This window comes from Pseudonaja textilis, chromosome 7 (genome assembly GCF_049901715.1).
Source record: "Pseudonaja textilis isolate UNSWEBS1 chromosome 7, rPseTex1.2, whole genome shotgun sequence".
Classification (NCBI taxonomy): Eukaryota; Metazoa; Chordata; class Lepidosauria; order Squamata; family Elapidae; genus Pseudonaja; species Pseudonaja textilis.
Genome location: NC_141996.1, coordinates 29512404 through 29534752, shown reverse-complemented (window position 1 = coordinate 29534752; position 22349 = coordinate 29512404). Strand labels below are relative to the sequence as shown.

General features: G+C 36.4%; 1 protein-coding gene across 1 annotated transcript; it reads right to left on the bottom strand.

The window, feature by feature from the left end:
* Nucleotides 1-59: 59 nt before the first annotated feature.
* TTF2 (transcription termination factor 2) lies at nt 60-21112 on the bottom strand. The gene is made up of 23 exons (XM_026722414.2): nt 20945-21112; nt 17083-17194; nt 15970-16056; nt 15792-15858; nt 14252-15202; nt 13514-13640; nt 13106-13186; nt 12553-12710; nt 9723-9804; nt 8864-8974; nt 8338-8488; nt 7610-7712; nt 6780-6970; nt 6265-6418; nt 5439-5530; nt 5007-5083; nt 4606-4748; nt 4347-4517; nt 3461-3513; nt 2033-2186; nt 1611-1693; nt 579-653; nt 60-295 (listed from the first exon to the last, which is right to left on the bottom strand). Exons 1-23 carry the CDS (start codon nt 20970-20972, stop codon nt 151-153), a joined length of 3396 nt encoding a protein of 1131 aa, XP_026578199.1. The 5' UTR covers nt 20973-21112; the 3' UTR covers nt 60-150.
* Nucleotides 21113-22349: the final 1237 nt, after the last annotated feature.

Here is a 22349-nt window from a genome sequence, read left to right as displayed (position 1 = left end):
AAATAAGTAAGTCCTTTTCGTGGAAATATTATTTATACATAAAAAGAGGTGTAGCATAATAATATTCAAACATTTTATTAATAAAAAACAGTGCACTTTTTAAATGCACACATTCTGTGTGTTGGAAGAATTTTTTTAAAAAATGAACAGCTAAATGCCAAACAGAAGTCTGAGATCAGCCAGAGTGAGCTTGGTGAAGGACTCTCCTTTTCCTGACAACACCTTCTGGGCTAATTCTTTTTTCTTGGTTTGCAGCTCTGATATCTTTTCTTCCACAGTTCCTTCACAGACAAACCTAAACCCAAGCACAATATACAATTATGTCAGTTTTTAAAGCATCCTTCCTTTAAATTCTGAAGCACCACCAGATTGTTTTCAGCAAAGTGATAATTCTTCACTGGATCAAGTGACTGAACGAGTTGAACAATCTCAAATTGAAATTCTTATAAATCTTTAAAGACAGTAGTCAAACTGAAATAATTTTAGTCATGCAATTTTCGGCTCTGTTATTCAGTTCTTGACACAATTTCTCTGACAAGACTTATAGCAACGGTGCAAGACATTTTGTGAAGCACTACCTATGGATCTTAACATCCTTCTGCTGCCCCATTCGGTAAATGCGGTCACAGGCTTGGTCTTCTAGTGCTGGATTCCTGATATTTAAGAGAAAAGTAACAAAGCACTTATGACCAATAGGAAAAAAGTGAAAACATTTCTCACACAAATTAACTTCAGAGCCAAATAGCAAGCAATAGATTTCCCTTTCTACCTTGTTAGATCCATCTTTTCCTTGGAAGAATCATAATAGCATCCCTCATTTTCCCCAGTATCTATTCACCTGCCTCTGTTTGTTCTATTGCACACTTAGAATCCTGTTCAATACAATGAATATGCAATATGGAAAGAGTAACGGATAAGAGCAGCCACTCACAGCTCATCACCTGGGGCAGAACTTAAAAGATAATTGAAAATCCAGATGATATAGCAATAGCAATAGCACTTAGACTTATATACTGCTTCAGAGTGCTTTACAGCCTTCTCTAAGCGGTTTACAGAGTCAACATATTGCCCCCAACAATTTGGGTCCTCAGTTTACCGACCTTGGAAGGATGGAGGCTGAGTCAGCCTTGAGCAGGTGAGAATCGAATTGCCCAACTGCTGGTAGCCAGCAGTCAGATTTCGCCACCACCATATAGTAGTTGGCATAGAAAACTCTAAGTTTTCTTGGGGATGAAAACCACTTGGATGGCTTTAGCCAATCACTCACACTCAGCCAACCCACCTCACAGGATGTTATAGTAGGGAATATAGTAGTTTTATGTATGTTTGCCATCTTCAGTTGAACACACATATATATATATAAAATAAGGCAAGATGAAAATATAATAATTCAGAAAGTAATTGGCAAATATAGGGAGATGTTAGATTTATTTCATTAACAGACAACAAGTATAGATATGTTATTTTGAATGGCCAGTGACAAAAAGAATTAAGGACATAATTTGGGAACCTAAATTAATAATGCAATTCTTTTAATAAGATTAAAAGACTGTAACTGGGAACAACATATTTTTTTCTAACATAGAGATAACAAAATTGCTATATCTTACCAGTGCATATCTAGAAGGAAGAGGTGGTTTCCTCCAACCAGATTAAGGCCAACACCTCCAGCCAGAAGTGAAATCAATATCACCTATGAGAAGAATAAGAAGGATAGTTGGTTAATTATTTCACAAGTTATTGATATACTATATATTCAAGGTTGATATATACTGCCATCCAGATATACATCATAATTTGGCTATGATGACTGGAAATATTGGGAGTTGTAGTCCAACACATCTGGTGGGCCAGATGGGGAAGATATAAAGCAAAATTCCCACAAAGTTCACTAAGTTACCAGGGGGAGGAATTTTTCTTTGCCTTAATGATGTATAAATCAACACATTAAGGTGTATATCGAGAAGTTAGAAATAGTTTTTCTGAAGCAGCAGCATTGAAAAATAATTACATTTGAACTCTTTTTTCATACCTTGGTTCCTTTAGGATTATTATTGAATTCTTCAACGATATCCATCCTCTGTTTCGGGTTCACTGAACCATCCACTGTGGCATGTTTCAGGCCAAGCATGTCAAGATGCATTGCCACAGTTTTTAGCATACTTGTCCACTGAGATACAACAACACTACAAAGGTACAAAAGCAAAGCAAATATAACCTTGTTTCTGGTTCAAACCTTATGTTTCAGCAATAAGTTCACCCATCTTCTTCAATATTCACACAATGCTAGACAATCTAGCATAACTGGTGTAACAATACAGAGAGAGAGAGAGATTTAAGAATTGTGATGGAGAGTCAATAAGTAGATAATTCCACTCTTGATTAGGGGAGGATATGAGATCATCCGTAAATGCTCCACACAGTGTATGACTTGGTTTCTGGTGGGTTGAGAGTTCAAGAAGTCAAGGGAATAGGCAGCTTGCTCATAGATGATACTTTCAAAAGGACATTAGGTACTTTCTTTTCTAATCACTTTCAGAAATTGCTTATTAACTATTTTTTAGCTATTACGAACCTTTGGATCAATAGGTTTTTAACTATACCGCTGGGTTTCCTTGGATGTTAGAGAAAGACATTTTAAATACAAGTTTAAGAATGTAATTTTTTTTTAATAAACAACAAAAGGGTGATTAGAACTTTGATTTTGGAACATTAAAATGGAATGTCCAGATGGATTTGAAATACTGTATTTTTCACATTATAAGACCCCCCCCTCCTCCAATAAAAGTGTACAAGACACACAGCGAATGTTGCCAAAGCCCCACCCATTTCTTCTCTTTAATTTTTTTCTTTTCTATGCTTTCCATTATTTATTTATTTTTGTTTTATTTTTGCTATTGTATTTTTTAATAAAATTACAATTAAAATGTTTATTACATATCAACATTCAAAAACATTTGGAATACCACACATGAACCTTTTCAGGAAAATATCTGTATGTTATTCTACAGCTAGTCTTTGCTTAACAACCACAACTGGGATGGACAAACTCTGTTACTAAGTCATGTGCTCATTAGGTGAGACATTACATGACCATGATTTCACTTCCGCTGTGCTCATTAAGTGAGATACCACCTTATTAAAACTTGAGGTTTTATTGATAGCTTTTCCCCTGACTTTGTTTGTCGGAATCTATCTATGAAATTGCCCATATGGTTTGGAAAGGGGCAGGTAGGGCCTTCTTGCAAAGCCTTCCAAAAAGGCAGGGACAATTTAGAAAAGGACGGGCATGGCTAGGAGCTGCCTCATGTAGAGTCATGCTAAACAAGCCTCATCAGCAGAGGGAGAAAAAAAGACAGCAATGTTCAGTTGGGCCCAGCAAGGCTACTAGAAAGGAGGGTAACTGGGGCTTTGTGCTCAGATGGCTTGACACAACAATGCTTACTATAACTATACTCACCATTTTTGAGAATGATTTTGAATTCTCTTCAGTTCTTCTAACAGATGGGAAATCTAAAAGGATGAGAGTGGAAAGAACACATAACAGCAAGCCTGCCCAACATTAAACCTGTTCAGTTAGAATAAGTTCCACCGCACTTAAAGCTCAAAAGCTTTATTGTTTTAAAGCATTTTTATTTTACTGTTATCTGAAAAGACTTGATGAGTTTAAATAAATTCAATAGGAAATAAGACAATTTCTCCATTATGTATACTAATTTTAAAAGGTACCAAGTAAGAAATGGGAGGGGAAAGGAAAACAAGCTAAATAAGTAATTAAGTCTTAAAACTGCATAATTGCAATCATCAATTTGAATGCAAGCTGTTCTGGAAAATGGGTTTCTCAGGAGAACTACTCACTTTTCTACCTGTACTTCAGCCAACCTTACATTCTCTATTGTAATTAGAGAGGCCTCTGAAGCCAACCTAGCTATAATAATACATGTATATTTATGTATATATACAAGCATGCACAAACGCTTTAGCTCCTACTCAGGTGAATACAATGCTCTGCACAATCGGGAGCTGATGAAGACTCCCAACTGCACAAATTCTATTTAAAGAAATCAAAGTAATATTCCTTGGAGATTGGCCATTAAGATGGCAATCAGGAGTCTGAAATGAAGAATTGGTGCTGATGCAGAGGATGGAGTCAAAACTACTGTGATAAGACTCAAATCTCTTCCCATGAAGAAGTTCTTTAACAACATAGGAATGTAGTGAGGGTCTGTCTCCGTGTTGATAAATATATATATGTATATATAAATAATCCTTTTACTCTCCTTATTTTAGTTAAAAATGACACTAAATCTGGGATTCCCTTGAAAGGACCGCCACTGTCTTCCTACCTTGGTGCTCTGCTTGGTCATTTCAAAAAGATCAGCACCAAAAGCTGTACCAAAGAGATTCACCATTGAGAGTGGATCACTGCTATCAGGTTCAGACAGAGTTAAAGCACTGAGCTGTTCTTCCATTGACAAAGAGATGCCTTCGCTATTCATGTTAGCCTGGTCAACAGCCTGAAAGAAAAAGGATATTGCCAAGGATCTACAATTTTTGAACTCAAACATCAGAAGGGACAAATAATTGTAACCCTGCCATAGTTACCACTTTCAGCAAAGAAAGATGGCAGCAGCACTGACGAAGCCTCAGCAAAAGGGACAGGATGTGAATAGTGGTGGAGACGGGAGGGCTGCATTTCACCATCTTTCCTGAGGAATCCTGCTGACACACTTTAAACTGCTGCGCTCCTATCAAAGATGTATCAGAGACAAAATGCTCAGGCTAAAAACAGAATTTATTTCAGAAGTGTGCAGTCTGATATCTGAAAGCTATCATTACAATTGGAGGGTGGAAGACCAAACCAGTGGATAGGAAAATTAGGTTTCCTATTCATAGGTTTCCTTCCTAACAAGGTTACAAAAACAGCAACAAAAATGTTGAAGAGCCCGATCAGATTCCTTTCAACACATTTCTACACAGCATACAGGAGAAATTTAACACCTTACCTATATCAAATGGGTTGTCTCCAGAATAGCCTGTATACGAAGTTTCCTGATGTTTGAGAAAAGACTGCAGTGTTGACCTAAACATCAAGAAAGTATAACAAAGCAATGTGAATACAGGTCTCTTTCCCTGTTTTTATATAAACCCAAGACAAACAAACACAGATTGTTGATCTTCACTATATCCATACATCTAAACATCAATCTTTTGTGGCAATGTGTCACTGAGGTGGTAACTCTGCCATGCAGACAACTGCTTTCTCTGTGCTTTTAAACAAATGGAAATGCAGAACTCACATCAGAAAGAAAACAGAGCAAGAAATGCTTCTCACAAGAAAGAAGGAACACTGTTAACTGTAGTCTCAAAATAGAGCTAATCACTGAAACTAAGTTTACAGATACATTTATAAATTTATGCCCTTACAGGCCTCACACCTTGATCGTTTGAAAAGTACATCATAAACTGACTGTTCATCTTCAGAGAGTTTCAATCTATGCACCTGAACACAACGTTGAGGCAGAGATACCTAAAGGGAAGGAAGAACCAGAACAATTTTAAAGACTGTACCAACATGATTAGTACAATTCAGGTACTCAAAATTCATAAGGTAGAATACTATGAAAAATTCAGAGGACACATTTTTCATTCACTCCCAGGCCAAGAACTGTACAGATGCTATGTGAACAAAATATTGGCAATAAGGAAATTTTGCAGAATATTTAACATCTTAAACATAGATTTATCTAAGTAACAAAACAACAGTGTTGTGCAGAAATGATTCAAAAGTCTGTTGCCTTACCATTTTTTTTCCTCAAAATCCTATCAATAGTCAAGTATAATAAAACTTGGAGACTAGGAGCACATAGTACAGAATTTAAAATCTCTGCTTGGCAGAAGCAAACAATGTAAACATCTTGTTTTCAAATATTGCATGTTTTAAATTAAACTTTTACTGCTATGGGGAAGATGTGGTTGATGCTGGGCAAAAATGCTGAGTGAGGAATGGAGAGCATATGTGATTTTGTCCTACTTCTTTTTAGCTATACAGAGCTGCTGTTTGTCACCAATATTCAAGTAACATTCTGGGTTTTTTAAATATATGGAATTGTATAAATAGAAAATATTTGAGTTTTAAATGAAATTTATCTAATTAATTAAAAAGCAATATACTCTATTTTTACATTTGGGCAAGAAAAACTATAATTCTGTGATTTATTAAGGAATGAAGAATGGCAAAAATAAATGGAGAGATGTTATTACTAAAGGCTTGCCAGATGAATCAAGCTGATCTTTAGTTCTTCGTAGTAAGAGACTCTTGGTTAAAATCATCAATCTCTCTCCTCCTTTTCTTGTGTTATTATCAACTTGGTTCTTCCACACCTTAAACTCATCAAAAGGAGAACAACGAAGAAACCTGTAGGTAAAAGGCAGTAAGAGAAAGGCAATAGAGACAGGTGAGAGAGACATCACTATTGAGGATTAACGGATTTAAGACAAATCACTTTAATTTAAAACTACTGACAAAATGTAAGGCCAGTATGTCAACAAAATACTTGTGTCAGGCTTATATTAAGTTAGCCTCTCCTTTACAAATTAGAAAATATGAGCATGTATTACAGAAAGAGGAAGACAATACTGAAAGAAAGAAAGAAAGAAAGAAAGAAAGAAAGAAAGAAAGAAAGAAAGAAAGAAAGAAAGAAAGAAAGAAAGAAAGAAAGAAAGAAAGATGCTTAGTTTACACACCCTTTGCCTGCTCATTAATGAGATTAACTTACCTAAGCAAAGAGTACATATCCAAGAGGTTGTTCTGAATGGGTGTTCCAGTTACAGCCCATCTGGCAGTAGCTCTCAGTTTATAAGCAGCTATTGAGGCCTGCACTTTCGGGTTTTTGATATTGTGGGCTTCATCCAGTATTATTCGAGCCCAGCATATGCATACAAGAGGACAGGAGGGAAATGATTTATCCTAGAGAAATAGAGTTCAGCATTAGTTTGTGATGTTTGCAAAAATGTTAGCACATTTGAATTTAATGTATCTAGCAGTGTACATGAAAGGCTATCTTTTCTCAACATACGTGGTCTAAAATGTACTGCAATACTTTTTTGAACTGAAGACATCAGAATAATAAAAAGTATGAAATTAATTGGATCCACAGACTTGTCTGAAAATTGTAGATCAGGTCAATATGTAAAGAGCTTTTTTTTAAAAGATCAAAAGTATCTTAATCAGAAACATTAAGGAACCATTTAACTCCTTCAATTAATGCCATAAAATTTACTTGTAATATGAACATCATGTTTTAGAGTTCATATTATAATAGACATAAAATTAATTTTTAAATTAATCTTTAAATTAACTTTTACTACTTGCTTTTATAGCATATAATTAAGGTTACATTGAGAATTATTTCAGTACAAATACAAGCCAGAAAAGTCATAAAGATAATCCACTGAATTGTAACAAATGAATCTGTAACCACTCCAGCATAAATCATTTTATATCAAGGTTCATAGGTCTGTCTGTCTATCTTTAAATATAGTCTTTTATTTCAACTGAGTGATTCCTTGTTTCTCTTTTAAAATCAGTTTTGCACATTTCAGTCACCTGAAATAGACAATCTTCAGCAACATCTATTTCTTCTTTTTGTATAGGAATTTCCTTGGCTAGAATACTGTAAGTAGTGATAACAATCTCATATTGAGAAAGGCTGCAAAGACAAAGAGAAATAGTAAAGAACCTGGTACCTCAGAATTATCTTTCTGTTTTTAATTTTAATGTTGATGAATAATAAACGTGGCTGCTTTAAAAGTTTCTAATGAATGGTATGTTTCTGCCCACTCTTTTCTTCCAAACATGGGGGATGGGACAAACAAACCAGCAGACAGCTGCTTCTAGTTCCACCACAAAATTACGTCACACCTCAACTTAAGGAAACTGGGACAGTATTTTTATCAGCTTCACAAAGATGTACCGTAGCACAACTGCTAACAACAAATATAGAACTGAGTAGATCACAAATATTTTTAATGAGAAATTTAGGAGATTCCAAATCAATTTTCCAAGGAAACTTTGTACTGAATAAATCTATATACTTAGTTATATCCTTGAATAGCTCTGATAAAAGCACTGGCCATAGAGTAAGCTAAGATACTCATCACTAATGATGACTGAAGATGACTGCTGAGCTTAGAGGCCTAACTCAGAGCTGAGATGTCAGTGTGTGCTTTCATTCTTAAATGGCTTTACAGGCATGCTTTTCTTTCAGCATCCAAACATATTAAAGCAATAGCATAGGGCAAAATACATTACATCTTAGAATTCTTGGCACTTACATACTAGCATTCTTAATTCGGTTAGGTCCATGGTACAAGCACACTTTCAGCTTGCCACATTTTACATGTTTTTCCACTTCCTTTTTCCAGTGATGAATCAGAGATGCAGGACAGACAATCAAGGTACCGTGTGAACAGATATCAGTAGAACCTGAAAGTGCAAACGTTACTAGGTGAAATGGGATATATGTCTCTTCAGGATTCTTGCCCCTCATGTTTTTCCCTCCCTAACATCAACTTTAGATCTTTCTTAATGGTCAGTATTTCATGGCCACAGATCTTGGCTAATCCTGTTCATGGAGAGGAGAAGGAACTCTTTTCCTTAGCATTTTTTCCCTACAGTTTTAATATTTCACTTAATCTAGTGATCAATCCTGCCAATACCTAACTTACCTGCATAAATAGTTCATGAAGATATTTTAAATAGTTCATGAAGATATTTTAAATAGTTCATGAAGATATTTTAATCAGAAACAATCCAATTACACTGTATAAATGAATTGGCAGATCATGATTTTTATTTTACCTTGTTTGGACATACAAAGCTCTAATTTCTTCTCTTTTTCTTTTTCTGTGCGCTTTTGGGCCAGGATGAGGGCAATCATTGTTAAAGTCTTCCCTAAGCCCATATCATCCGCTGGAAAGAAAAAAAACAGAAAACAAAAATACGGATTTATGTACATGGGTACCTTAATTCTGATTCATCTTTGAGTCATTTTCCATATGATCCTGTTTTCCACTAATAATTCTATATTCTTCCATTTTTATGTAAAAATAAAAAAGTTGAATGGATGGATTAAATTTTGTCTATAAAAATGGCTAAAGTGCTGATTGGAGCTGAAACCAAATCCACTTCTGATAATTAAAATTAAAATCCTACTGTAAATTATATTTCCACAAAGAGTATGTGTAAATAGGAAAAGTTTAATCTTTTTAAAAACTGAAAGGCAGAATTCAAGGAGGAACTTGTTGAACTTTACTAAGGCCTAAAAAGGATGGAGTTTAATACTGCTGAAGCAGCTTCTGATAAACAGCAGGGAATTTCAAAGAAGAAATAGAGAGAACATAAATTTTCAATATTAAAAAAACAGTTTTTTTCTGCTCAATTGTTTATTTTCACTGAAGTTCAAAGCCTAATTGTGTCTAATTCTCTGAAAAAGATATTAAATTGGTTGTCAGCTTTCTTCTCATTCTTCTTCAGGCTGGACATGAAGGTACTCACTTTATTTAGGATAGTCTGTGATCTGACATGTACTTTAGGATCTTAGCAATATCTCTTCTGTAGAACACGGGGCTATGTATGACATGAACACCATGAACTCTGGGCTTTCAGGTCTCCCGCCTTTTAACCTATGGGCACAGCTATTTTGCTACACATATATTACCCAGAATTCCTCCACATGGCTTCTGATTCTCCCTCCACAAAAGCCAACTAAGGGCTTGCTTTTGGTGCAGCAATAGAGAGATCTGAAAAAAAGAAAGAATCAACTGCTATTGTAAGATCTAATGTTATTTTGTAATTATACATAAATATAGTAAGTATTGGTAATCTGTAGTACTGAAGGTCTCTCTTAAGTCCCACAATGGTCTAGTCCGGGTGTCAGCAACCCGCAGCTCCTGAGCTGCATGTGGCTCTTTGGGCCCTCTGATGCAGATCCCTGTCCCATCACTGGCTTCCCCTGCCCCTCTCTCTCCCTTGCCTGGCCTGAGAAGAAAAGGGTGACGGCAGGGATGGAGAAGCGCCTGGGGCCGATTCTCTGGCGCCTCACTCTTGCTGGAGCTTCTTCCAGCCCTTGTTGGTGCTGGGTGTGCCTTGGTCGCTTGGGAAGATGTGCAACCTGCTCTCCGCCCTGAGACACTACCCCGGCCACAACCAACGCCAGCCTCGCTAACATGAGAGCTGGCAGGGTGGGAATGGGATCTAGGAGGATAGGATGATGGAAAGGGGGAATAGACCCACAGTGCCCAGCCGCAGCTTTAAGAAGCTCAGGGCAGCAGGAAAAGGGGGCCGGCCCTACCAAAGCTTGCATGTCCACCCTTGGGATCAGGCTCAGAGAAAGCCGGAGCGCCTTCGCCAAAGATGCTCGCCCATCAGCCAGTTTCCCCCTCTTTATGTCTCTCCCTCTGAATGTTTCTCTCTCGCGCTCTGTCTCTGCGTCTCTTCTCTCTCAGAAAGCCGAGGCTGGGCCAAGCCAGCAAGCTCTCTTTGGGGTTCTTGGTTACTCCTTTTATTTCTTCTTTTTGGAAATCCAGGCTGGCTGAAGAACTATTGCCAGCTGCAGCAGAGGCTTCCCTTCGGATGACCCTCCCTCCTCCTCCTCTTGCGACCCCCTGGCTGGCTTGCTTGAGGAGGGTCTCCCCACGCATAGGACAGCAAGACAACATGGCAAGGCGATGGCCAGAGCCTTAGTACAGGAGAGAAGCTGCGTCCTGTTAAGACTCTCAAGTGAGCAGCCACCTGTCCCATGTGCGCCTTTCCTGCGCTTTGGTGCTCGCTTGTGAAGGGTCTTCCCATGCATGCACACCTTCCTGGCCCTGCCACATCTGGCCAGGGGGATGTAAGAGAAGGAGGGGGAGGAGGGTCACCCGAAGGAAAGCTTCTGCCACAGCTGGTGATTGTTCCTCGGCCAGCCTAGATTTCCAAAAAGGAAAAATAAAAGGAATAGCCAAGAGCCCAAAGAGAGCTTGCTGGCTTGACCCAGCAGCGGCTTTCCGAGAGAGAGAGAGACAGACAGACAGATAGAGACAGAGACAGAAACAGAGACAGAGAGACAGAGAGGGGTGGAAAGAGAGAGAGAGACATAGACACACACACAGAGTGATACACAGAGAGAGGGGGAGAGATGTACAGAGAGAGATATAGAGGGAGAGGGAGAGACACAGAAATGGGGGAAGAGATAGAGAGAAGGGGGAAAGAGGGTAAGATAGGGAGAGGGAGAGAGAGAGAGACAGAGAGATTGAGGGCAGGGAGAAAGAGACATAGAGAGAGCGAGAGAGAAGGGTTTTGTGGCTGGGTAGGCATGGCTAGGGGGTCATGTGACTGTGTGAGAGTGATATTGAATTGGCCACCGCCCACCCAGGTTTTTATGCCAGTGGTTTTTCTTTTCTGTGGGAAACGGGTCCAAATGGCTCTTTGAGTATTAAAGGTTGCAGACCCCTGGTCTAGTCAACACAATTTATTTTTCCTTGCTACTGACAGACTACATTAAATCAAAAAAGTAGCTTCTCCTAAAAAATTACTAGGATGATTAATATTAAATATGTTAATTTTCTCTCAATTATATAATGGTCTCAAGAGTTCACCTCTCTATCTCAAGTATTCCAAAATAAAGAAATATTCTATTATGAACCCAACTTATAGGATTATTTTTATTAAACTGATTTTGGGTGACAAACAATACATCACACAAAAAATCCCATGAATATTTAGGATGCTGGACTGCATTTATCAGTTTATATTGTTAAGAATTTTAATTGTCCATTACATTTATATATAATTACATGTATTAATAACATTAAGTTAAAGATGTATAATACATGTAGTCCTAGGTTAACAACAATTGGGACTGGCAACTTATTGTGCTTATGATTTTACTTCAGTTTTCCTTTACTTTACAGACCTAAAATGTTCATAAATGTAACGACCAGTAGTTATGTTACTTTTTCATCACTACCATAATTATGAAGGGTCACCAAAAAAGTAATTGCTAAATGTAGACTACCTGTATATATACTTCTTGTTTTTTTTTCCATAATACAAATATATATTATATGAATGATGATTGTTCAATATAGCCAAGTATTTGCATTGGATTAATGACAGAAATCATGCAGACAGATGTAGTTTGAAAATTAAGTTTATGAAATAAATGTGCCATTTTTTATGTTTAATTTGGATCATACATCTCTACAATTTTCTAAAATTCATAGATATTTAATGCTGCTGTTGCAACCCTAATAATTTTATGAGACCTTATTCTTTAACATTAGATGCCTACACAATTTTTAAACACTCTTATCGGAAATGAAAACAAAGCTTTAGTAGGCTTTATTGAAAACAGAATATTGTAAGTAAACTATTTAAATTCCATTGTCTCCTCCTTTGTGCATAAATTCATTTTGAATTTTAGGGTGCTTTATGAATAGTCTTTAAGTGGAACTGGTGACACATTGATTGAAAACATTACAGGGAGTTTTCCTTTAGTTTTCACTTACTTTCAATCCATGGGGATCTTCACTGATAGATGTCTCTGTGGGGCAACTTTCAAGAGATTTGTGGAGCTGATTAATTGCATCACTTGTAGCATTTTGTACTGCCAGAAGTTTATCATTAGTCATTGGGCCTCCATAAAGCATCTTCCTTTTGAAATCATCTAGAAGTCAATTTCAGAAGTTATACAATTAGCAACCTTAAACTTGTTGTGCCATAGTGATTATTATAGGACCAGCCATCAAATAAATCAAGACAAGGTCTTCATGAAAATGTTATTTCATGAAAACTGATGAACAAAAACATATATTGCATTTATGCTTTTTCTTGTCTTTCCATGTATAAACTTGAGAGTTAATTAAATAATGAGTTTTGATTTACTTCCATTATTAAACATATTCCATATCCATTTCTGATATCAGTATGGTTATCCCTTTCCCCACATATTTTTAAAAGTATTATGGCAGAACTGCTTGGGTCCCCAAGGAAGATGAAGTTCCAAAGAACTAGGCACAGGATTCTTCTTGAAAATCTGTGTCTCTTTCCCCGTGACAGCACCTGGCTCCATTAGGTTGACTTTGGTGAACAGATCAGGCTGTATCTTCTTATGCCTCACATCTGCTGTACTGCACAAATTGTCTGAAACATGAAGAAAATAATTGTGGCTGTCTTTTCCAGATAGGCTAATTTCAGAATGCAAATAGAAAAGAGTGTCCTACTAGTCACATATCAGCTATGATTTTATTCTGTAACATGGATCCAGGTGTTGTATTAGTGATGGGCACAATTCAGAATTGTTTCTATCTAAATAGGTAGTTCAAGATAATTTAACAGCAAACACCTCACCAATATTACTCTGTCTGCTTTCCCAGGATTTATCTCTGGAGCCAACTATTGTGGAAATACAGTAGGTGAAACTTAAGAGAAATTGCATTATGCTACCATTCTGTTATTGAAAGGGCTTACCTTCCTTTGTACATTCTTCTGCTTCCAGATTCAGAGAGCTAAGGGCAGCTTCTAGTTCCTGCACTTGCTTTAATAATCGTTTACCCTTATCTGGGAGAGCTTGCACATTCACTGTTTTCAAAGTCCTCTATAGACAAATTTAAAAAAACAAAACAAAGGGGAAAAAGAGAAGCTACTGATTACTTACCAATAGGCTAAGTCATTTAACTCACTTTTATTTTCTCCATAGGTGAAATATTTAAGAACTATATCATAAATGAAATGTGTTTATCAGAAAAAGGTTAATAATCCCAAACTCTTATTCATGTCTATGTTTCCCTTCCTTTCTAACCCTAAAAACTACCAGTATTTTCTGTGCAATCCACTGCTTGGTGGAAAAGACAGCTTCTGAATGAAAGAAAAAAGGATAAAGCAATCACACACTTTGGGTTCCGGCCCCATGTATTACTTGTTTCAGCTCCACTTACAAATCTAGCCTTCAGCAAATTATTCCTAAGGCAATGCAACTATTAAAACTTATGCCTTCATTCTCAAGTGGACCATCAAGGACCTTTAAAGTGACTGCTGGTAATTTGTAATTAAATAACCTTTAAACAGCTATAATAGCCCAATCTGCCCTAGCAATTTAGTACAGAGTAAGAAACTAATATTTTAATACAGAAAATATTTTGGCTCACTGAAAAATTAATACTTAGATGCAAGATGAATGCAAGAAGATTAATACTTAAGATGCAAGACCTGCTTCTGATTCAGCTGAGCTGAAAGTTGGCTGTGAAGAGTTTTGTTATCCATGCTGTTAGCCATCTGCAAAGAAGCTACTTCAGACAATATGGAAGGCGGTTTTTTCTGAATGCAATCCTTTCCTTGCTGGGAATCAGTTGCCTGCCCATTGAATGACACAAGTGTTTCTTGTTTATCACTGTCCAAATTTTTCTCTGTATACTTTTGCTCTTCTGCAGTTTTCCCTGTCTGAAATAGTATTGGTGTTTTTGCTATACTGTCTCTAGCATGTTCTACTGAGAAGGTTCTTGGTTCTTGAAGAGTCACAAACTCTTTGGGTATCTGTGTTTTTCCTTCTGTTTTCCAGTTGTTACTTTTTTTCATTGTAACTATTTTGCTTGTACAAGTTTTTGATTCATCTTTTCCAAGTTTTTCTCCATTAATAGGTTTTATGCTTGATGTGTTGCAACTGAAGCTTAACAATGATTGTTTTGGATTTTCATTTTTCTGCAAATCATGTCCAGCAAATCTCAAAGATGAATCCTCTTGCATGTGGTTAGAAGAAATCTCAAATCTTTTGCTAGAATTACTTTTTTGTCTGTCTAATATTTTTTTGCTTTCAGTCTGAGGCTCACTTGATTTTATTTGAGTTTTTGTTTCTTCTCTGGATAAAGATTCATGTTTGCCTTCAAAAACTTTTTTTATGTGCATGGCTGATGAAAATTGTTTCTTGATAGACAAAGTCTTTAAATTGGGCAGTTGTTCTCCATCAGATGTCTGCACATCTCTTTTCTGATTTTCTTTTTCTCCTGAATTTCTATCTCCATCTTCATTAATTTGTTTGTAAGAAAATTGCTTGTTATTCCCACTGGAAACTTTAAATGGATTTCTTTCATTTGTATGATCATGCAGCAATTCCAAAGGAAGCTGAGACTGTGGATTAGCTGGCAGTTCACTGGTATTTGAATCCTGTAAAACAGCCACATGAAATTTTAGTATACATTTAAATTAGAGTATCTGCTGTAGTTTTTTTTAACATGCAAATTGAGAAATCTTAATTTTTATATTATCTTGCAAAGTCTCTAACTATAATAAGAAATAGCAATTATTGATAATTTATAAGTTATGCAACTACTAATTATATAATGATTTTTCCACGTTATGTTGTTCTACATTATTATCCTAATTCAGATTATTATAACCAACCCAACATTCTCTCTTTTTCTTTTTTTCTTTTCACTATACCTTGGGCTCTTGGGCTCAATTCCAAAGCAATATAATCTGTTGGAAATCTCCAGTTATAAATACCACCTTGGTGAATATTTAGGTGATCTTTTATTAATGTTGTCTTCAGTTTTCACTAATATCCACTAAATATCTTTAACAAAAATATTCTTTCCTGAAAAGCACATTTTATTTTGCTTTTTTTCTAGAATTTCCCATAGTTAATCTGAAATAGTAGTTTATATCATGATGAATAGAAGAAGATAAAGAAATAGTAATAAATCAAGGTACAAGAGTTTAAGATATCTAATTATTATAAATAGGCATGGTATACCTGCCAGGGGACATGTCCACACATTTTCTTCCCTTCAGTTTTACCTTTACTGCATCGATAAAACAATCTAGTTTAGAGAACAAAACATGGATCATCACACTGGGCATAAATGCTGAATATTACCATAATTAATTGATGCTATTTTGTCAAAGCATCTAATGTCCCCCTGAAAATATACCTGTAGAGGTCTGTTTTTGTTTGCCTAATCAAAACTTGCAGCTCCACTATATAGTCCTCATGCACCAAGCAATGAGAAGGAGAAAGACTGTAGAAAGAAAAGGCAATTATTTACATAAATATTTGTCACAAAAAAATAAATGTCTATGCTACCTCAGTAGTATCAAGGTAAAAAATATTTAAACCTGACTACCTTCTCAATATTGTAAGGTGGATATAAGAATTAATGGCCTTCTTCTATCCTGCCTTTGGGACAAGCACGTGTTAATCCAGCTATAATAAAATGTTTTATAAAAAGGGCCCGAAAAGCAAGATGTAAAATGAACAGCACAAAAATCTATTAAAGCCTTTTAGTAGAGCCTTTAAACCTCTGCAGAAGCAGGCAACTAACATTTCAACTTCAAAGAATATATTGTATAATTATGGCATAAATGTATTTTCCAATGATACCTCATTGTCACTCAAGTTAAAATTATAAACTAAACATAAAACTGTATTTCAGTTATGATTGGATATACCATGCTACATACCGTATTTCCCCATGTATAAGCCACCCCTTTTTTCCAAAATTTTCAAGCCCAAAAAGTAGGGGAGTGGCAAATACAAAGCAGGTACACTTTTTATACGTGAAAAATGCATAAAATAATAAAGTAGGAATAAACTGGTTTTCCAGCAGTATGCTATACTTTTTTGTAAAAATTGTACGTGATGTTACGATTACGAGTGCGAGTACGCGATAGAAATGCATACGCTAGGCATCGGCCTGAATGCTTCGTTCCTACTCTCGTTCCGATGCGTAGATTGCTAGCGTCGCCCGCACCGCTTTCGGCGTCATGACCGAAGTTGTAGATCTAGACGTCGAATTTTGTTTCTTTGTAAATTTTCTTTCTTCATAACTTGTTTCTCTAATAAAATATTTTTTTCAAAACTTCACAGTCCAAAAATTGGGGGGGTGGCTTATACAAAGGGGGTGCTTATACATGGGGAAATACGGTATTTAGAAATATTTGTCTATGTTAAAGTGGCACAGATATTACTTTCTGATAAACAACTGCTGAACAGTAGGTAAGCAACTGATAATTCTCCAAGCTTGTATTTTTAAAATTCAACTTACTCAGTGGGGAGCACAAAGCCACATGGCTCCTGATTTTGGACTCCACACATATAAAAGCTTTTGCCTTTATTTGGGCCATCTCGGTTTCCAGTCTTCAAAAAACAGGGAAACCCTGAATGGGAAGGAAATGAAAATATGAAGTTCAATCAGAGATAAAAAAGTACCAAGCCAACTATTTTTTTTAAAAAAAAATCTCACTTCAAGTATTCAGAAGGCTCACATATCAATTTTATATTTGCTCTGTGGTTCTTAGAAAATGCTGCTTAGATTACCAAGTCTACCCTGTTGAAAGCAGGAATCCAAACTGTAACTTTTCCCTCCAAATGTTTATCCAGACACATTGAACATATCCAATGAAAGGTAGCATAAATCACAGTAGTTAAACTGATTCTACAATCAAACTGTTTTTAATAACTTTAATATCCTCTGATTTAACAGACATCAAGGCTAGTGGTATAACACCCTTTAGAAACTTATTGCCATGAATAGCCCTCTCCCCAGGATTTCCAATTTTACTCATCTCCCCATTGATTTTATTTGATTTGTCAATCGCTTACAAGATAATGAGAATGCAGGAAATAGGTACGAATAAATGGCGACAATAGGACAGGGACGGGAGGCACACCCCTTATTTATCATCTAGTGAAGAGAGTTAGGCAGACAGAAAGAATACACAGACAAGGGCTACAATGCTAATGCTTATACAAAAAGATTTCTCTGTGCCATATGATGAATATAACTTTGAGGATTTCTGGGGCCCTTGCTTTATAGGTAACAAAAGGCACCCTTGATTTCTGCGATGAATTCTGTCCTATTGGCAGCTACTAGATTTTTCCCATTCAACCAAAAAGAATGAACTTTTTTTTTTGTAAATTTTGAGTTTTCACAGAGATAAAAAAAATACAAATAAAACATTTTTTTTGAAAGTAGCGTAATCCCGGGTTACATTTCTTCGTACAGACACAAATTCAGGTTCATGCTCATTTTTATATTCTATTCCATATCTTATTACTATTTTACATTTTCTGCATAGCTTCTCCCCTCTTTTAATTTTCTCAATTTTATTTTAATTATCTCATCTCAATTCAAATCATTGTATTTATATTTTTTGTCTGTCCTGTTTGAATTATCTATTATCTTTTCTCATTAAACAAAATTTCTCCTGTAGTTACTGATTGGAGTATGACGCCTTTATATCTTTTCCCTAAAGTTTTAACATTCAATATAATATATAACTTCCATTCGGATTCTGCTTGGTACGTTCTTAAAATACACACTGTATTCTTAAAAAAATAAAAAATTATAAATGTATATAATTAAAACAACATTCCATTCCTATTCAATTCTATCATTAATATTAATATTCATTAAAGTCTTAACATCTTTAACATTACTTTTCAATTAAATATCATACTTCTATGGGAACAATTATAAGCTTTCCATAGTTAATTCCCCCCTTCACTTATATTTTATAAAACATTAACTAATTAAAATGTTCCCATTCCTTCCTAATTCAATTTTCTTATTTATTTTATTTCACTTATTTTATTCACAAACATTTCACTAAATTACACTATTTTATCCCTCATTTTAATCATATGTTGTTTCCAATTTTCTAAAGTTATTTCTATCACTAATATAACAATACAATCTTATGTACCTTTACAGAATCCCTTTTTCAGTTAGATTTTTACCCATTATCTCTAAATAGGTTGTTTCTCTATATCTTGCTCCGGTCCTTTGTAACTTCTTTTCCTTTCCTTCTTCCCTCTCTTCTTCTCTCTCCCCTTTTACCCCCTTGTCTCTCTACCTCTATTTCTCTCTTCTGTATTCCCCTTTTCTGTTGCTTTCCAGTATTATACTTATTTTTTTGAATTATTTTTCTTTTCTTTGGTTGTTTTTTTAAGTCTTAAATTCTCCATTCTCTTTCCCCCCTTTCCTTTTTCTTCCCCACGTAAAATTGCTTGTTCATTAAAGATGGCTTCTTCTTTGTCCCAGTCTTTTTGTTTTGCAGTTGTTTCTTGTTGCTTCACATAGTTCCAAATCTCCATTTCTAAGAATTGAAAAACAAAGCCAAAAGAACCCTTTCCTTCTTGTGCATCTTCTTTGTACTTTTTAAGTTCCATTTTCAATTCATCCAGAAGTGGTGCCATTGTATAAATTTTTAAACAACCACCCGATTAATTTTAGTCATTCAAATATAATAACCAAGAATCCAAAAATCACCAAATAATCCAAATACATGCAAGCTGTTTCTTTTTTGCTCTTTTATTTTCACTTTCTCTTCCTGGGGTTACTATTTAGTTGCAAAGTTTCAGTTAAAATGTATCTTTTAGAAGTCTTGTTGAAGTTTTACTGTAGATTCTTTTTAATTCCAGGCAGTCTCCTCCCTCTTCCAGATCCTGCCCTTATTCTTTTTCTCTCTCTTCCTGCTTATAAAAAAGAAAAATTTTAATGTCCCTTTATTATCCCTTTGGCATTTTGTTTTATTTTCAGCTTAATTGCCTATTGATGTCAAACTGGATTTTTCCGATTTCTTATTTAAGTCTCTTAGTTGTCAGTATAGGGAAGGAGAGAGAAGAAAAAAAAAGCCAAACCTTTCCCTTTTCACTTTCCTTCGCTGCTTCTGACTCTTCTTTGGGAGCGATGTTATTTTTTGTAAGTTTAAATTCCAGGGTACCTTAGTTGTTGCTTTTACAATTTAACCCAGTCAGCCAAAGCTTTCACTTCTTCTCTTCCTCCTGCACATTCTTTTCCGGTCGAGTTCTTCTTTGTGGTGGCCATTTCTGACCACTGCTGCAACTGCCTTCGGGAAAGGGACTAATGGGCAGCTGAGGAGGAGAGATGCAGCTCTCCTCAACCCTGCTGGCGGTCTCCCCACTCTTCACCACCTCTATGGGGTCGCTTAGCCCCGAAACCAGCCGGCTCGGGGCGCTCCAGTGGCGAGCCCAGACAGAATGAACTTCTGATCACTGGATATTTCAAAAGGAATTCTTTATTGAAATAAGATGATTCCAGCAGGATTCAAAGCAAAGTCTAAAGGCTCCCAGGCATGCAGTGGTAGATAAGGGAAGTTAGAACCCTTCCCCTTATCTTGATGTGTATTTTGTCAAACAAAGACCCGTGTTAATTCCCCCTTCCCTTCTTTGGGAACGATCTTTTGAAGAGTTTCTCAGGACTTAATCTTCCAGAGGTAGAATTTTTATGGTCCCTTCTGCCCTTGCTGTCTCTTCAAGAGGTGATAGGTTTCTGGACATCTGGCCCCCAACCTTCAGTTGTATATCATGTGTAGGTTATACAAATTCAATATTAGATTTAATATATTCAGACTACATCAAAAAGGATTACTTATACCGACTTCCCTCCCTGTTCTTCTTCCATTGAATAATGGCAGATACACGGATCTGACACCTATATGAAATCTTTCCACTACCATTATTTTATTCCCTCTTGAACAAGCAAAAATTTCCTTGATCAATATCAAGATTTGATTTCATCGAATGAAGCTTGTTTGTATTATAGTAGTGCCCTAAAGCAGGGGGAAAAAAAAGATTTTCTGCTTATGGTGTGACTAGGAAAGGCTTTTACTTTCTGTAAATGGGGCGGGGGAGGGGAGCCGTTTAATACTTCAAACCAGGAAGCAAATGTTTTAAACTTTCTCTAAGAACCAAAACATTTTTTTTAACTTGCATATATTTACGTTATGTATTAATCTACCTGCCTTTTTTTCTGGCGCTGCATAAGTATTATTATGAAAAAAAACTGACGGGAGGGTGGGGGAAATCACCTCCGAATTTTACAAGCCATTCTCGGTCAAGGTTTCCTGCTCATAACCCCGTCGTCCACCCTCCTACGACCTCACCGTGAGCAGAGCACAACACTTTCTCCATGGCTCAATCTCTAAAGCTCTCTCTAGGGATTCCCTTCACAGCAATCAAATCCTAAGCGCAGAAAAGGGAAGGTCGCTTTGGCTTTCCCGGGAATCGCCAGCCCCGCTCGGCTTCAAAGCTGCCAATCCCCCTTTTCCCCTGGCGGAACCAATCGCAATTCCTCTCCCGCCCACGAAAAGCCGAGTTTTAGTCTCAGAGCAGCGACTGGGGAGTTTTTGCCCAATTGCGGAGGAGAGAGGAACGCCTCCGAGAGACGAGAGGAGCGCAATTGGTCAGAGAGGCAGCCAATAGTTTCATACTTCGCTACATTACGCATTAGCGCAAAAAAGCAAGCTCAGTCGAGTTAGCCTTAGAACAGTTGGGTAAAAAGGGTAGCGCCCCCCTTGGCAATTCAATAGAACAGGAATTACTCGACAGAGAAAGTCAGGTCGCGATAGTAGCTCTCGCTTTTCCATAAATAGGAATGTGCTTGGAATTCTGGTCAAAAGTTGTTATAGTCTGAAGTAAACTCTGGCTCCTGTCCCTGGTTTTCCCCCTTGCGGTTTTCTTTGATCCAAGCACATATTTACAGTAGCCTTCATAATTATTCTACCAAGACTAATTGTATATATTCTAATGCTTATGGACAGAATACAAAAATAAAACACAGCAGGCTATTTTGGAATATAGTTATTTTAGTTATATTTAGTTATATCTTGTCTTTCTTAATGTTATAAATAACTCCACTAGGGATACAAGAGTACTGAATGGGCCCATTAATTAAATGGATTTTAATTGCACACAAGTATCAACAGCAAAGTGAGATGACATCCAAATATACATGCCATGTCAAGACACAAACTTATGAACTATCATTGTGGCATCTGTTGCAAATCAATAATGGTTTTGTGGCAGGCTGCATTTCTCATTGCAGATCCCTCAATGTTGTTCTATGAAAATTTCTGATTTGCACTGTGATGGTATTCTTTACTTCTCCCCACTTCATCTATTCCTTTCTCTGACCAGTATTGAGATCTCATTTAATGACATAATCATCCTGAAACATGTATTGTATTTTATTTTTTGACCTGTCAAACCAATTCCCATTACTGTTATTTGATCTGGAATTGTTTGGAGTACATGATGCCTGTGACTAAGTTTCCACAATACTGTAATATATGCTTTGTGTGTGTGTCTTCTAGTTAATTTTTAAGACCTGGAGAAATTCCTGAAGTTTACTTGGCAAGGTTTTTGAGAAGCAGTTTGCCAATGTCTGCTTACTAGGGCTGAGAGAGAGTGACTGGCCAAAGATTACCTAGTTGACTTCATGCCTACGGTTAAAGTAGAACTCACTATCTCAGTTTCTAATCTGATGTCTTAACTAAATAATATACTTGC